The sequence below is a fragment of the Linepithema humile genome, chromosome 2 (genome assembly GCF_040581485.1).
Source record: "Linepithema humile isolate Giens D197 chromosome 2, Lhum_UNIL_v1.0, whole genome shotgun sequence".
Lineage (NCBI taxonomy): Eukaryota > Metazoa > Arthropoda > Insecta > Hymenoptera > Formicidae > Linepithema > Linepithema humile.
The window spans coordinates 34,628,645-34,644,779 of NC_090129.1; the positions used below are offsets into that span (position 1 = coordinate 34,628,645).

A 16,135-nucleotide genomic window follows, 5' to 3' on the forward strand; every position below is an offset into this window, starting at 1 on the left:
ATTATTGATAAAAATAACAAAGTCAAAAAACATCTTTTATGGGAAAATATCTCAAAATAAATTTTTAAATTAATTTGTATCCTACAAAAAACAACATAACAATAATTATTAAGATCACGTTAAAATTATATGATTTTAACGGTGACTGGAATAATTTAAAATCTAGCCAAAAAGTGCTTATACCACATTTAAATCCTAAAATCGTTTTTGCGCTGATACTTCTTATATATATTGCAAAAAAATAAAATAAAAGTGAAAATTATATTCATATTCATTCTATATATTATATTATAATTATATTCTTATTATGTTAGTGGAAAATATAAAAGAGGATGATATAAGGGGGGAAGGTATCTTCAATCTTTAGTTTCCTTTAACAACAAAAGAACTAAAGATAGTGCAATGTCGAAATCAGGATGTAATGAGGTTTCTTTATAAAATTTAGAAAATTTATTAGTTTGTCTACTTTAGATAATCAAATATAATACAATATATTAGCATGTCACAATGGGCGCCCCACCATTACGATATGTAATGAGTTTGCTTTACATTACTCTTTACAATGAGTATCTTCATTATTATAAAGCAATGCACGCACTTTTTCGCTGAACGTATACTATACAATAATTTTATCAAAATTATTGTATAAGGCATAGTTTTTTTCTTAAAAATGTATTTAATTAATAAAGTTATTCGAAATACTGAAAATAGATCGCTTTTTTCTTCTAGTCTACAATGCTCCATTGGAGCTTTCCTTTTTTTATAAACAATTGTTCCTAATCACCTAATAAGCGCATAAATTGTTGTCACCTAAACTTTTCTAATTTTACTGGTCAAGACAATTTGACAATAAAAATTCTAAATATATAAAAAATATATATACACATGTATATATATATATATTTATTTATTTATTATTATTTAGTTTAATTCTAGAATGCCATCGTCATTCAGTAGCGTTGCATTATTGTCGATATGTAAATGTTACATATAAAAGAAAATAAAATCGTTGCTTTTCAATTGACAAAATAAAAATTATAAAACAAATTAAAAACATGCACGACAAATTACAAGAAATAAAATACAAGAAATAAAAAATTAAAATTGGATTAAACATAATTTAAATGCAAAACACACAATGCATTTGGAAATAAAAAAAAAAGAACAAAGATATTTTTAAAAAGTTGACATATACTATTAAAAAAATAGTACATATATAATTAATTTACAATAGCATTCTAGAGTTAAGGCACAGACAGGACAGAACGTTTTTCGGGATAAGATCTGCGGGATAAATTGCGGAATGTGTATATATGATAAAAAGAAACACATAATAAGGAATGCAGGTAGCAATATTTCTACATTCTCCGTCCAAGTAAACGTAAACGAAGTCATCTCTTGCAATAATTCAGTAATATAGTATAGAGCTTTACTCAGGTATCATATCGTCGTCGTTCAAACGGCTGATTGTATCATCACATGAAATATATTACAAAAGAAACGTTATGTTAATTAAAAATATTTTTCTCTTCGGGGAATTCAATTTCTCTTATTCGATCACATGATTAGGCCTTTGCAAAGTTTTGGGAGACATAAGGTATCCGCCTTTCACTACATTCACGACGAGATTTTTAGGTTTCGGCGGCAAGGGCGGAGGTTTCGATAATTTCGCGCGTGACACGTCCGTGCCGTAGCTTCCCGAGTGCGGACTGTTCGGTTGGGAATTACTACCGTTCTCTATGATAGTCTGATCCCCGTCCACTAACGTTCTATCGCCGTCTAGAGTGTATGAATTGTCAAGGCACTTACTTAAAGGCTCCGTAATACTAACCAAGGCTGAGAATCGTTCGTTTACAGCTCCGTTTGTTACGTGAGCGGGATATTCGTATCCGCTGCAGCTTTGCTTATCTTCGCTAGAATCGTAAAACTTCGCAGTACCCTCGCAATTGGCCGACATCACTCGAGTTCTTCGCATCTTGTTAGAACCCGACGGTTTGCCATTCTCCTTGTTCTGATCAGTAATTTCATAGCTTTAAGAGTCGAAACGCATACATGATAGAGATATTATGAGACTTTATGGTTAGGCACGCACACACAAATTCTCTACCGCTACTAAATTCCAGGGTGAGTTAGAATAAACTGAATATTATATGTATATATACTTGCATGTGTAATTTTACCTTCAAAAAATCTGGTAACTCGAAGTTAATTTCCGTCCCCCTCTGGTCCTCCAGTCTCGATCTTTGCGCTCTTTTCAACCCCTCATATAAATCTGCAAATTATATTATTTATATTATTATTACATTTTAAATGTCTAATTCATATAATTTAACACTAAATATCCCTACAATCATAGTTGCTACGGAAAGCCTTTAAAATTTTATCCAAAGAATATCCTATATAAACAGAATTATATATAGATTGCTCTCACCGTCTCCATCGAATCTGCCCGGAAGTTGCAATTTCACGCCGTTACGCCACTTTGCGATAAGTGGAGGCTGAGATTTAACAGGTGCCCCTTCGTGTATACAGTCGTTCGTATTACCTTTCTCACTGATATTGCAACATTTAGATTTTGCCTTCAATCATGAAAATCACAAATGTATATATAAACAACTTCTAAAATTTTTTACTTTAAACAACATGCAGTTTGAATTACCTTCTTCTTTCCATGAATTGTCGAATCTCGCAGAAAGAATTTGCTAGACAGTATAGAAGATCCTTCCGAACGTTGATCGTCAGACTGCGTGTAATTCAATACAAAAATAATATTGAAAATACGACAGAAAATTATTGTACATTTAAAAAATTTTAAATATTATTTTTCTTACCTTACATGATCCTTCGCTATACTGATATTTACTTCTACTTTTCCCAACTAAGAGTTCCTCAAATACTTTATTAGTAATTTCATCCAAAGTCGGCTGTGCATGCGGTACTTCGTCCAAATATTTGGCAGTATGCAATTCTCGTTGAAAATCTATATAAGAATAATAACATTTGGTTAGTAAGTTCATAAATTTATCATTTCGTTAAAAAATTGTACATAATTCGTTAAATGCTGAACATATTATTTTAATTATATATGAGTTTCAAAAAATTGTTTACTGTGCATTACGGACTCATAACGTGTCCGTAACGAATTTCAACTTATAATTATATAGTAAAGACACTAACCTTCTTCATTCGCCACTACAATAAGTCGTGCCGGAGCATTAATAGCCATAATGTCCATAGGAATACAATGGCCTTCGCTCCAAATACTAATTAAATCTAAATTGAAGCCATATTTATTTAGAAGAGGTCTCAGAACTTCTTTCACAGTTTTGCCCTTGTGCGCAATAACACTTATTATTCTTCGCGAAGGTAATTCCACCTTTAAGACCTTTGTAAGAACGACCTCCACCTCCTGACCCGCTAATACTGACGAAGAATATTTCGTGTCTACCATCTGTAAAGAAAAAAATTATAATGCACCATATAATTCCACGAGTTGCATTAATGCAAATGTGCATTGTGCTTAAGAATTCTGGTTTTATAAACTAAATATATATTCAATTACAAATTCCTTCTTAATACAATTGTTTTTATACAATTTAAGAATGTAGGTATTATCAGAAATAATTATAAACAATGTTTAATGTATGTAATTAATAAATATATATAATTAGAAGCATACAGCATTTCTTTAAAATGCTCATGCAGATGCAACATAAAAAAAACCAATAATTTTTATCTCTTCCTTCACCATGTTATGCAATGTGAATAAAATAACACGTAAAAATACATGCGTTCAATGTTTACTTTATGCAAGCTAGTGTGAAAAATTATAATTATAAATTGTATTCTGCTTCCTGAGACATGTGCAATTAGTTAAGGTCAGCACAAACCTCATCTGTTGCTAGTATCAGAACGTCATAATTAGAATATCGTAGAGCTCGTTTATCGAGAAGGCGGGTAACCACATCTTTAATGCTCTCGGTTTGGCTAGTTGTCACTACTGTAGTAGATCCATCAGGCAATATTACCCGACACAATCCCGTGCATTTACTGCGAGCATCTTTCTTTTCGTTTGTTTGTCCATCGCAAGATGACATAGACTACAAGTGAACACACATTCGCTATTGTATTGGTAATACAATACTTTTACGATATACCTCAATCTTTCAAATTTATAAGTTTATTAAATTTAAAATTCATAAGTTTATTAAAAAAACAAAAATCGAAATGTTAAGAGAAGCAAATGTATAGCACAATCCTACAGCAATTAATCTGTAAATCTAACTTTTTTATGGATTAATACATCGTATATATTACTCTTTCACCTAATTGCTGTAATTAATAATATTAATAACTACTTTTCGAAATATGCAAGTTTCACAAAAAAATAAGCATTCACTACAAAATAGATTTACACACAACACACACGTTTATAATTCTGAAGATAACTAAAGAATTTTACTAAAAGAATTATGCAAATTTCATTAAAACTGAGACATACAATCAGCATACATAATTTTTACATTCAATAATTATTTCATCAATAGATGCGATAACTTCATATCTATATCACGTTTGTCCAATAAATACTCACATGCTTATTAAATGACTGCCGTAACGCCAAATCCCATGATGCTAATGATGACCGACTACTGGATATCGACACGGTATCTTCATTATTGTTGCCTTCTGTTTCTCTCTTAATAGTTGTAAAGCTTTTATATATAGTTTCACCCCGGCTGGGAACTTTATTGTATTCGGATTCACCACGATCTTTCGATTTAGATCTAAAAATATACGATAAAATAAATATATGTATCATGTATGAATAGATTAAACAGTTTTTTTAAGGAAATATTTGTAAGTAAATTACCTATTTTTTCTATTCCAGGGAAGAATCGATTTTCGACAACGATCTTCCGCGTCAGAATGACTTTTTTTTAATTTTACACTAGGTGAACTTGTAAGATGTAGATCACAGTCTTCTGTATCAACTATGGCGTTTCCTGCTTCCAAACAGGCACGATAAAGTTCTGATCGTAAAAATCTTGGGTAACTGTCAAACTTCATTAAGTTGAATACTTGTTTTTGAGCCTGCAAAAATAATACATTGATTAATGTACAACAATATAAATGTAAATTTTCGAAGTATTGCATTAAGTAGTGTGCATTAAGTATTGCATTAAGTATTGTATTAAAGAAAATGTGAATTCGAAAATGTTAGGCCCACCAAATGTTATAAGATTCTAAAGCATAAAATGTTTTAACATTAATGTACATTTTATTCATTTTTAGCCGTTAGAATCTTATATCCTAATATTTGATAAGTTAGAAATTCAGAATGTACATTTTCTTTACTGCAATGCATTAAAATCTTGCATTTTAAACAAAGAAATAATCTAGAATGTTAAAATATACATTTTATTTGCTTCTATGCCTCAGAATCTTATGTAATATCGATGGGATATAAGATTCTAAGGCATAAAAATGAATAAAATATACATTCTAAAGTTCTAATCTACCAAAAGATTCTAAAGCATAAAAATAAATAAAATATACATCTGAACCAAAAAATTACATTTTAATTCTAATATGATCATTAACTATATCGTATATGTGATTCAAATTAATATGTATGTGTAACCTTTAAGTAGAAAACTTTTTTAGCAAAAATATTAATGACCACATTTTATGTTTGCAATCCTCTTAAACTTTTTTCACAAAAAAGTCGAGAAGATAAACTTTTCAATAAAAATCCACAATACATACCTGCAAAAATAGATCCGCGGGTGCTTCATCGAGTAATTCTTGGGTGATTTGTCCTGCCGCATGGCTATCAACGTTTACTGGCTCGGCGGCTGTGTTAGATAAATGACGCTGATATATCTGACAAGCTAATCGACGGCGCATAACAGCATCTTTAGTATCTTTATATCTCTCACAAGCAGCCCAAAAGTATATATTCTCATGACTAAACTCCTTCTTGAGAAACTCCTTAAATAAAAGTTGCATTCAGTGATTGTTTAATATGCATATATTTAATAGACGCAAAAAAGAATTGCATCCTACTTACAGCAAATGTTTGCAAGCCCTTTGGATCCTCCAGCAACTTTTCAAATCCATTTGCCCATGTGTGTACTCCTTTGCAGTCATTGTTTTTGTCACAGGACTCTGTACTGCCATACTGCAAGAAAGAGACATTCAATTAGCAGGATAAAATATAAAAATAAATATAGCTTTTATGTAGAAAAATATGTTATTAAAAACCAATCAAAGTTCTATAAAAATAAGAAAAATATTTTAATGGATTTCCAATTTATCTGTGGAAAAATATTTCATTTATGGCTTAATTAGCAAGATATTATAAAATATACTTATTAAAATTGATTTTTTAAAATGTTTCTTTTAAATTTAAAACAATCAAATCTTTTAAAAAAGTCTCTTTACTTTTTGATTCGTCTAAAAATTGCTGTAAGTTAAATAATGTATTAAAAATTTCACACATGTTACTACAATTTTATCAATCATGTTAGATTTACAAGAATAATTTCGCTACTTCAATGCATTTCGAGTTGAAAACTATGGAGTTCAGCACCTGCCGTACATACAACAGGTGTAACGCTATGAGAAAACGCTTTCTTGCGTCGTTCATCTCGCATGCCCCGTTTTTCCACCTCCTTTTTCCATATCTTCCCATATCTAGAGCTAACGCGCAATTTCGGCTTCCCACGTACGACTTTTTTGCAATTGATATGCATTATATAACTAGGATAGCAATTTAAATGACATCGATGGCATATATAAACAAAATAACAATTGCAATAGTATTTTTCAGTCAACGAGAAAGAAACGAAAAATGTTGGTGCGTCTGACAATTCGTGGAATGCCGCTTAAACGAAGACAAACATGAGTCGTTGGGTGAGTTCACGAGCCGAAAGCTCGTGATTACCGATAATTAAGGAAACGCCTCGCGTCAACGCATTCACTGTCAGCACTGAGAAAAAAACTAATGAATGGAGGCAAGCCAGAAATTTAATTAGAATTGCATGTTTGTCGCACTTCGCGATCGAAAGTTTCGTCCTGTTGTTTCTATGGTTTATAAAATCATACATTCATTAAGATGCACGCGCACGACGTTGATTTATATTCACATCGACCTTTGCTGTGCTCACTTTATTATTTAATTGACTGATATAGGGTGATTTAATGCGATAGAAGAAGGACATCGTAACATGAATATTTATTCTTCTTATTAACTGTTAAAGTAAACTTTTCAATGCATTTCAAAGGTAATGTATAATACAGAACAAATTAAAATTTGTAAATTTTACAAACAAAGAAAATTTCCTTCTTTCCGCCTCAATTTATGATATTCAATTAAATTTTGACAATTATTTCATATCGAATAATATTGATAACTAGAAACTCGACTCGATGACGACACTTTCCCCGAGCACGAATCCGTTCCAAATTCGCCGAACAATGCGTCATTGAAGCGCCGACACGGCGACAGCGAGATTCGGCGTGCAATAATACTCGCGACGCGAATAAATCCGTGTCCTCTTCGTTCTACGTACCGATTTCATCAGTGCTTCCATGTCACACTCGCGTACCGCGCGTTTCTCACGGCAACGGTAGCGGGAACGCCGGCGGTATCATTTATCAGTCTCTCTCAGGCCGTCCGGCGCACACAATCGCCTCGGAACGGGCGTGAACGAAACGCGAACGAATGGCCGATGGCGATGACAGAGCGAGAACCGAACGGACAATTCGCCTGTGCAATAAAACGAGGGCTCCGCCCAGCGTTAGCGGCCGGGCATCGCCGTGCGACGGTGCGACTCGCCAACAACCACCGCTGCCTGACAAACGACGTAACGTGACGTGCGCCGCGATATATCACAAGCCGACGACGTCGACGAGCGCACCGAGCGACGTAATCACGGACAACATCGTTGGCGCTGTCGCACACACGGTGCGCGCCTCACGGTTACTACCGCATTTCGCTCTCCGGCGTGTTACGATGCCGAGGCTAGGCCATTTTACGCTCGAACAAGGCCCACTTCCCTCCCCCCCCCCCTTCCGCCTTGACGTCCCTCTCTTCCTTTGCAGCCGACTGATTCATTCTCATCGTCGACCCTGCTTCACCCCGCGCCTTTTCCGCTCCCAACGCTACCACTACTATACCGTGGGGCCCGCGTCACGACCTTCCCTCTCTGTCTCCTCCGACGAGCTCTTCCACTCAACCTCGTTTTAACATCTATGCAGGGCCGCATGCGGAAAGTACGCTGCGCAAGCAAACAATGGATCAGAAATGTTTGCAAATATGAAAGTAAAGTGCTTACAGAATGCTTCAAATGATCGCAGAATTATGAAAGAATGATTAAGGACGTGTTGATTATATTAACTGAAAGTCGATGAAATTTAAAAACAATGTCTCATTTTAGACAGCAACATCAAGTAAATAGATATAGATTACTGAAAAAGTTACAATATTGCAAGCTAATGTGAGTTCTAATGTTTCTAGTAAATCCGAATAATAAAATTTTGTTTTGTCAATGCATTTGAAAAGTTTGAACTGACTGGCAATGTTTTTTCTTTGTCAAATATATCGATAAGTGCTGCAGCACACGACTTTTCATAAGATCTAATTTACACATAAAAATTTTTGTGCAAATATTTAAAACAAACAATAAAACTATCCGTCCTCAATATTTTCACATGTGATTTATACATCCTTAAAAATTAAAGACTAACGAAAAAATTGTCTTCGTGATATATTAATGTAGCCTTGCTTGTATTTGCATAACTAAAATATGTTTGTTAAAATAATGCTTGAAATCTTCACTAAATGTACGACAACGTATTGATATTTTGATGATAAAATTGATGACAGTCAGTTTTATGTATTATAAAACTTGAGAATAAATAATAATTCAGTAATAATGATAAATTATTTAGAATCTTCAGAGTTAAATAACGCACGGATACCTCCGCAACCGATCCTGCATCTATCGCACCGAGATCTCTTCGTGCACCTAAATGTACTTGCGGTGCATCTCAGTTCATGGGAACGTTCTTTTTAAAGTTACTTTAGGCTCAGCTAGATGCAACGTAGTTATTATAAGTTACTTTCAACTCTATGCGCCAGCGTGATTTCAGCGAAAGTTTTACAATTCACCCTCTTCGATCTAAACACGCTAAATTATGTTACTATGCAAATTTAAAAATCACAATCTTTTGTTATCAAAAAAATATCTTAAATATTTTGGCCAACTTTTCCATATTATTTTACGTGTAGTTTCGTTTCAATTTTAAGCTGCAAAAATATTTAATGTTTAAAAAAAATAACGTAACTAATTTGCAGTTAATGCCAATTGATTTTTGCTAAAATACCTTTATTTTGTATTCGTCGGAAAAGACGAGAGGAAATTTCCGATCAAATCAACCGATCAACAAGACATTCTGCTCATTACTGAATTTGCGTTACGTGAACTCGATTTGATTACGAAATCTTGCACGAGTTGTTGTAATTTGTTTCCTAAAAGAGCGGCGAATACACTATATACCAAATAAAGTAAGTGTAGATCATGTAAGTGCGAGATCAAGCGGCATAAAACGTGGGAATGCGCTTTCAGATCCGTCGATCTGGTTTCTGGTTATTTCGGTTTCATTTAACCCTTTGCCCGCGTGCATAAGCGCAAATCAGAAGCAGGAAACGATGACGCAGCTTGAACAACGAGTACACGAGAGGAACCGGAAATCATCCGCAACGACAAATGGGATGTCCTACGGGACATTAGCATTACCAATGCACGGCTTTGGAAGTAAAGAACTTGTTAAACCCGAAAGAAAAATGATATGATTCCTACAATGATCTTGTGTGTTTTGCTAATCGATGATCGAAATCGAAAAATATGATTGATTCATGATTAAATTAATAATTTAGATAATGCGTAATAATAAACAGAAAAATATCATTTCCAAAAAAACACTATTTCGTAACCAAATACTAAAATTATTAAAGACATTATAAGATTCAAAATAAAAATAGGTGAATGCATTGTACGTGAATATCTAAGTACGTAAATATTTCTTGTATTTTCAATTCAAAGTTGAAAAAATCAAAATTTATATGAGAATTAAAAAATTCTAATAATTGTGTATTAAAATATTTAAAAAATATCTGACAATGTAAATTAATTTGCAATTATCAATATATCAACTTTATAAAAATTCATCAGAATAGATTAAAAATATGCAAGATTTATGAGTGTTAAATTAAATTTTCCGAAAATTAAAGTGGATAAAATTAAAAAAATCTCACTATGCAATTGTCCGAGACGCTGTTCCGTATCTCCTGCAGACTTCCCCATGGACGAGGCTTGTCAGACTTGCCGGAATACGAGTGACAGTAGGACGATCTCGCGTAATCCATGCTGGAATTGATATCCTCCAAACTGTGCACGAGCGATTTGGTCACCTGGCCACAGTACACTTTCGGGCTGAGTTTATTTGTAGTGTCCATGAGACGCTTCAGCTTTTCCGGCGTTTTCGATGATTCCGCGGCGTCCTCGATGCCGTCAAGCAACGCCGTGGTGCAAACGGATGCGAGCGAACCAACGGACATACTGGCCAACGCGCTGCGTGTCGCCATAGCAGAGGCAGATGTTACGGCGCAGGTGGTGGTTGTGCTCTCCCCACTCCCCGCCGTGTGTCGCATCTCTGTGAAAAGGATATTTCGTACTTCCCCACTTCGGTCCAAAAGTATGCAAGATGCGAAGCGCATCGCAACGCGGGTCGCTTTTCAATATTATCCTTTTAAGACGCTTCGTTTTATAAAATTTAAATAAAAAATTCTTTGCTTTAATTTTTGAAATGTTATAAATTTAAAATAATTTTGGTACTTAAAATAATTTTAAATATAAGTTTGAATTATGAAAACTACTGTAGAAATCGACGTGTTTTTTGCTGGAAAATAACTACGATCGCCGCATCTTGTTTCCAAGTATTGTGTCGTGTTACCTTTAGAAGGATCAAATTTAAATTCCTTATTCCATCTAGCTTCCGATGTTGCACGAACTGCCAATCGGTGTCCTGCAGCCTCATTGACAGGTTCTCTGGATGATCGTGCGTTTACATTCTGCAAACAAAGAATATGTTAGAAAGAGCTAGAATATAAACGTCATATTAAACTAAGTGACAAGCTGCTATTAATATATCTCATATATTTAATTAAATGTGATTTAAATAATATAATAAAACGTCAAATCAATTATTAATTTATTTTAAAAATTTCTATTATTTAAAAGCTTACCTCCCTTAATCAATTTTAATAATTTAAAAATATAAATATTGCCCATTGTGTGCATTTATTAATTATATATAGAATTTATCCCTAATCAGAATTTACATTTGTGTAATTTATTAAAAAATTTTTAAAAACCATCTTTAAAGTTTATCTCCTTCAATGTATTGTAATAATTTAAAATTTGATATAACAATAATAATTTAAAGACAGTACCCTATATTGCATATGAGAAGCGGATTGTCTTCTTCGTCCACAATCATTTGCTGTATTTTTGCCGGAACAGCTGCCGTAGTCGTCTTTAAAACCAATTCCAGAATCACTGTTGCTCGAATGAGCAGTCGATGTGCTGATGTTGCTTGGCTGGGGAGAAGCAGTCTCTAGACGTATGCGTGCTTCGTTGTACGGATTCGTTTCTCCATTTGCACAATCGGATATATACAATGTCTGTATGGCACCAATAAGGCTTGTACAACTATCAGGGAATTCTTGACAAACGTTCAATTCTGACGATTTTGTACACGTAAATCCAAACACATTACATGCACTGGAATGCACCTCGTGATCGATTAACTTATAATAAATAGTGAAAACATGACACGAATTGGAGACAATGTCGTCCGTGTTCTTCATGGATTTAGTTAAAATTCCAAAATACTGCTTATCTTGTTCGGAAAAGGAATTACAAAATATTATCCTATACGAAGGATATTCAGCAATAATACGATTCTCCGAATTGGTAAGTTTAATATTGGCAACATGAATGGTGAGAAGAACGGTAGTAGGATTTCGCTTCTCTGCCTTTAGTCTCTTAATGCATTTTCTTAAAACCTGCAACAATAAATACAATATTAATTATATTTTGCCTTTATTCCAAATATAAATTTAATTTACAACCGTGTGAAATTGATTTAATCATGAATAAAAAGTTAGCGTTTGAAGCATACCTGCATCATACTCGATGGATGCAACTGATTCGGTATATCGATAGTACCAAGATAGCCTACAACTGTTCTATGTACTATCTTTTCAGAATCACGCTTATGAGATACCGGAGGCGGCGGTGGTGGAAGCGGACTTGTCATATTCCAACGATAATGCAAGCCAGAGTAATTGTACTGATCTTTACTTTCAGAAGTCGCACCACCAGTCGCATGAAACATGGCTCCACTCTGCAAATCTCTGACTACCTTTGCTGCCCTGCATTGCAACTGCAAAGCACTCGCGTTAGTGGCCCGCGGCTTGTGGGCATATTTGGGTTTGGATCTTACAGTGGCCAACCCTTCCTCGTCTGAGGAATCCGAGTAATAGTTCTCGGCAATCTGCAGTCGCAGCAGCCCCTCGGAGTTGCCGATTAACTGCACCACGTCGTCGTGCGGCACCTTGCTGACATTGTGGCCGTTTACAGCAACCAGATAATCGCCGGAACGCAGACCGGCACTCTCCGCCGGACTGCCTTGCACAATGCAGCTCAGTATGCATGGTTGCTGGCCCGATATCGTGAAGCCAAAGCCTTTTGCGCCACGGATCACCTCGACCGCTCTTACGCCGTAATTCACTCGCTTCTTCTTCCGTCTGCTTTGGTGCATGTTTGCGTTTCGGGCACGTCAGGAGGGATCCCCGAGACGGTGCGCACGTTTACCACCTTTGCCGAATATCTCTCGCAGCGATTTCCCGGCTCCATAATTCACACTTCACGCGCTTACAATGTGCATTCTCCGCGTGACATTTCGCCAGGACGGGTTGTCAATCGAGAATTAGTTTCCGAATAAGTCTTTGGTACGCCCACTTTCTCTTCGATCATTCGTAGGTCGCGCCAATCCTGATATCCGTTGGCTGAAAATTGATAAAAATCTTGTGCAAACCAGAAATGACAAACAGATGCTACTTTACGTTGATCGTTCTCGGAACTTTGCGAATTAGCGAACTTTATGAGCAAATGTTTTGGAATGCTTTGATTGAGGAGGCTAGAGAAGGTGATCGACCTTGTAGGAAATATGCTTAGCTCGTGATGGCTTGAGGCTATGGGTAGGCATACTCTAGAGTGCGTTGTAATCAATGACATTTCCGAGATACCGATTGGCTGTTCAATAGAAACTTTTGGATATTTATATTTCCCATACTGACGACCAATCACATTCTGCAACTTTAGATTTATTGCATTTTAGTTACATCTAGAATGCAACAATCTATCTTATAATTATATAACCCAAGGAGAAAAAACAAATTATAAAATTTTATTATATTTTGTAAAGCTAGAAGATAATTCTTATAGTAGACGGTCAAAAAATAAAAAAATTTTAAATTGCATTTAGATCATTTATTGTCTCTGTATTTATTGTTTCCTTTTATGAGAGAACCAAAAATAATTTAAAAATTTGTCTTTCAATCACAAATTACTTGAAAATTTTTCAGATATCCAAATATGACTCTCTATTTCTGCAAACATAATTACTTTCAAAACTTTCTACATACAGTTCGTATCTCAGCTAATAATTTTCTATAATTTCGTTGCAAAAGTTATTTTAAATTTCTACAAATTAAAATCAGCACATGCCAACAAACGTTTACATTTTCGAAACCTGAAAAGCGAATTTTTTGTAAAATAGGCATAAAAGATACCTCGTTTGTTCCTCTTGATGTTCTATTGTTTACCGGTTAGCCGGCATATTGCTTACGACTCGATTCTATTCTACCGCTGTTTGTTTGTATGTCCTGTGTAACCGTCTGTTATCAACTTACATGATTCATTGAACAGAATAAATGTTTGGAACGTTACCGGCATAATACTTACTGATAATTACTGAGATTAAATTGCACAAAATACTGTTATTGGTCGTGCGGTGTTGAGAAGGGTAAGATTCTAGCACATTCCAGTCTCATTTTCTCTCATTCTTGTACACCAACAAGTACGTACCGGTCATGTCTCTGTGCCTTCTTACCGCAAGTAATAACAATTTTCAGAATATATTCTCATAATCGTTCTCACATCATTGCAGACATTAAAAGGTCAGCTTGAAGCGGGTTGCGAAATATTTTGCAAGCAAATTGTTAGATTGTTGAGTGGATTGTCGTGCTATACGGTAGTTTTCTCTCGGCGATATGTTGCTACGTCATGGAATCGTGCTGTTTTTTGCGAGCCTCTGTTTGGGTATTAAATGCGGAAGCTTTCGTGTTCTCATTTCGTTGACTTCATTGCTTTATCTAGCTTTTCATTTAATCAGCATAATGACTCGATTTTCTCATTCTTTAACAAAAATATGTTTGGCAGCATAATGAATCCTATTATATATAGGTTTTTTCTATAATCTTTTATTTCGGTACTTGTGTGTGTGTGTGTGTGTATATATATATATATATATATATATATATATATATATATATATATATATATATATATATATATATGTATATACATACATGCATAATTTATAAAATCATAATTTAAAATGTTGCAAAGAATTTACATACATTGACAGTGTGTATATATAATCCATTATGCCATCACACACAAATATTACATCATTGAAATTTATTATTTAATTTTTTACATTTATAGTAAGGCCAGTGAATTAATGTATAGATTCTAACCTTGCATACAGGAATTACATCAACGCTATCTCAAGTTGGAACACGTCTACTGTCATCCATGGCTCAGGATTTGAAAAAACACGGCGTTATACCAGACGTGGTGGACAAAGTACCTGAAAGTGTGCTAAATGTGACCTATCCAGACAACATCACTGTTGAAATTGGCAAGGAGCTCACTCCAACTCAAGTCAAGGATGAGCCTAATGTGAAGTGGAGTGGAAAGGACAATAAATTTTATACTTTGTGCATGACTGGTAAGCCATTCTCACATACATGCATTGAAATCTGTAAAAATTTAGTTTGTTATTTTCTTTAAATGTTCTTTTTATATAAACTATAATAAATGTAACTAAATATAAAATATAATTTTCTATATACATTTTTATTTAAACAGATCCTGATGCTCCGAGCAGAAAAGAGCCTAAATTCCGTGAATGGCATCACTGGCTGGTGGGCAATATTCCTGGAACAGATGTGTCCAAAGGAGAGGTTTTATCCGCATACATTGGTTCTGGACCTCCAGAAAAGACGGGTCTCCATCGATACGTATTCTTGGTGTACGAACAACCTGACAAGATCAATTTTACTGAGAAACGATTGACCAATCGGAGTGGCGATAATCGTGGCAAGTTTTCCATCAGAAACTTTGCCGCTAAATACAAGCTTGGCGATCCAATTGCTGGTAACATGTATCAGGCAGAATATGACGATTACGTACCAAAGCTCTATGAACAGCTCAAAGGTTAAATTTATATAATACATATAATGATACACATACACTGATGTATGTCCAACTATTTCTTGAATAAAATGTATTTTAAAATGCTTTTCAAAATATAGTTTGTTTTTTAAAATTAAAGTCATAGGTCTTAGATCATAGATCTTATTTTTTAAACAATTTATCTACAAAAACATACACAAAGAAACGCGCAACTTTTAATACACTATGTACAAGTTGCATAATAATAGATATAATAATAGAATATAAAAAAATATGAATATATTTTAAATAGATTCATATTAATGACATATTTAGTTTTTTTTGTCTATTATTATATTAAATAAAAATCTATCAGTATATATATATATATATATGTCATTTTTATTTTAAATCCTTGATTATTCTATGTATATAATATTACGAATGCAAGTTATAACAAAAATACAATTGGAGAAAACAAGGAAGATGTTAAGAAAAAAATTGCAAATTTTAAGCGATAGAAATTGAAATCTTACATG

At 34.1% G+C, this 16,135-nt stretch overlaps 2 protein-coding genes across 8 annotated transcripts; one reads left to right on the forward strand and one right to left on the reverse strand.

Moving 5' to 3' along the window:
* Nucleotides 1–427: 427 nt before the first annotated feature.
* loco (locomotion defects) lies at nucleotides 428–13,318 on the reverse strand. 4 transcript variants are annotated; one of them, XM_012371565.2, is made up of 16 exons: nucleotides 12,253–13,317; nucleotides 11,522–12,136; nucleotides 11,023–11,140; nucleotides 10,325–10,722; nucleotides 6,074–6,184; nucleotides 5,770–5,994; nucleotides 4,874–5,094; nucleotides 4,595–4,787; nucleotides 3,891–4,100; nucleotides 3,178–3,451; nucleotides 2,832–2,980; nucleotides 2,660–2,743; nucleotides 2,432–2,579; nucleotides 2,181–2,272; nucleotides 1,832–2,011; nucleotides 428–1,463 (listed from the first exon to the last, which is right to left on the reverse strand). In XM_012371565.2, the coding sequence occupies exons 1-16, from the start codon at nucleotides 12,892–12,894 to the stop codon at nucleotides 1,434–1,436; spliced, it is 3,690 nt and encodes a 1,229-aa protein (XP_012226988.1). In that variant the 5' UTR covers nucleotides 12,895–13,317; the 3' UTR covers nucleotides 428–1,433. The 4 variants fall into 4 exon arrangements, with proteins under 4 accessions (XP_012226988.1, XP_012226986.1, XP_012226987.1 ...); XM_012371563.2 differs by having other exon boundaries at nucleotides 428–2,011; nucleotides 12,253–13,315; XM_012371566.2 differs by lacking the exon at nucleotides 428–1,463 and having other exon boundaries at nucleotides 1,889–2,030; nucleotides 12,253–13,318.
* Nucleotides 13,319–13,945: 627 nt separating this feature from the next.
* Nucleotides 13,946–15,980, forward strand: LOC105674903 (protein D2). Of its 4 annotated transcripts, none has more exons than XM_012371569.2 (3): nucleotides 13,946–14,252; nucleotides 14,908–15,150; nucleotides 15,291–15,980. In XM_012371569.2, exons 1-3 carry the CDS (start codon nucleotides 14,228–14,230, stop codon nucleotides 15,641–15,643), a joined length of 621 nt encoding a protein of 206 aa, XP_012226992.1. In that variant the 5' UTR covers nucleotides 13,946–14,227; the 3' UTR covers nucleotides 15,644–15,980. The 4 variants fall into 4 exon arrangements, with proteins under 4 accessions (XP_012226992.1, XP_012226993.1, XP_012226994.1 ...); XM_012371570.2 differs by having other exon boundaries at nucleotides 13,947–14,160; XM_012371571.2 differs by having other exon boundaries at nucleotides 14,198–14,314.
* Nucleotides 15,981–16,135: the final 155 nt, after the last annotated feature.

Bases quoted from the DNA above. Each gene is read 5' to 3' on its own strand.
- loco (XM_012371563.2), bottom strand. From the start codon at position 12,894: ATGCACCAAAGCAGACGGAAGAAGAAGCGAGTGAATTACGGCGTAAGA. The intron at 12,137-12,252 runs GTATGCTTCAAA...TTATTGTTGCAG, and splicing joins ATCCATCGAGTATGATGCAG to GTTTTAAGAAAATGCATTAA. The intron at 2,012-2,180 runs GTAAAATTACAC...ATTACTGATCAG, and splicing joins AGTTACCAGATTTTTTGAAG to AACAAGGAGAATGGCAAACC.
- LOC105674903 (XM_012371567.2), top strand. From the start codon at position 14,408: ATGTTGCTACGTCATGGAATCGTGCTGTTTTTTGCGAGCCTCTGTTTG. The intron at 14,457-14,907 runs GTATTAAATGCG...CCTTGCATACAG, and splicing joins TTTTGCGAGCCTCTGTTTGG to GAATTACATCAACGCTATCT. The intron at 15,151-15,290 runs GTAAGCCATTCT...TTATTTAAACAG, and splicing joins TTATACTTTGTGCATGACTG to ATCCTGATGCTCCGAGCAGA.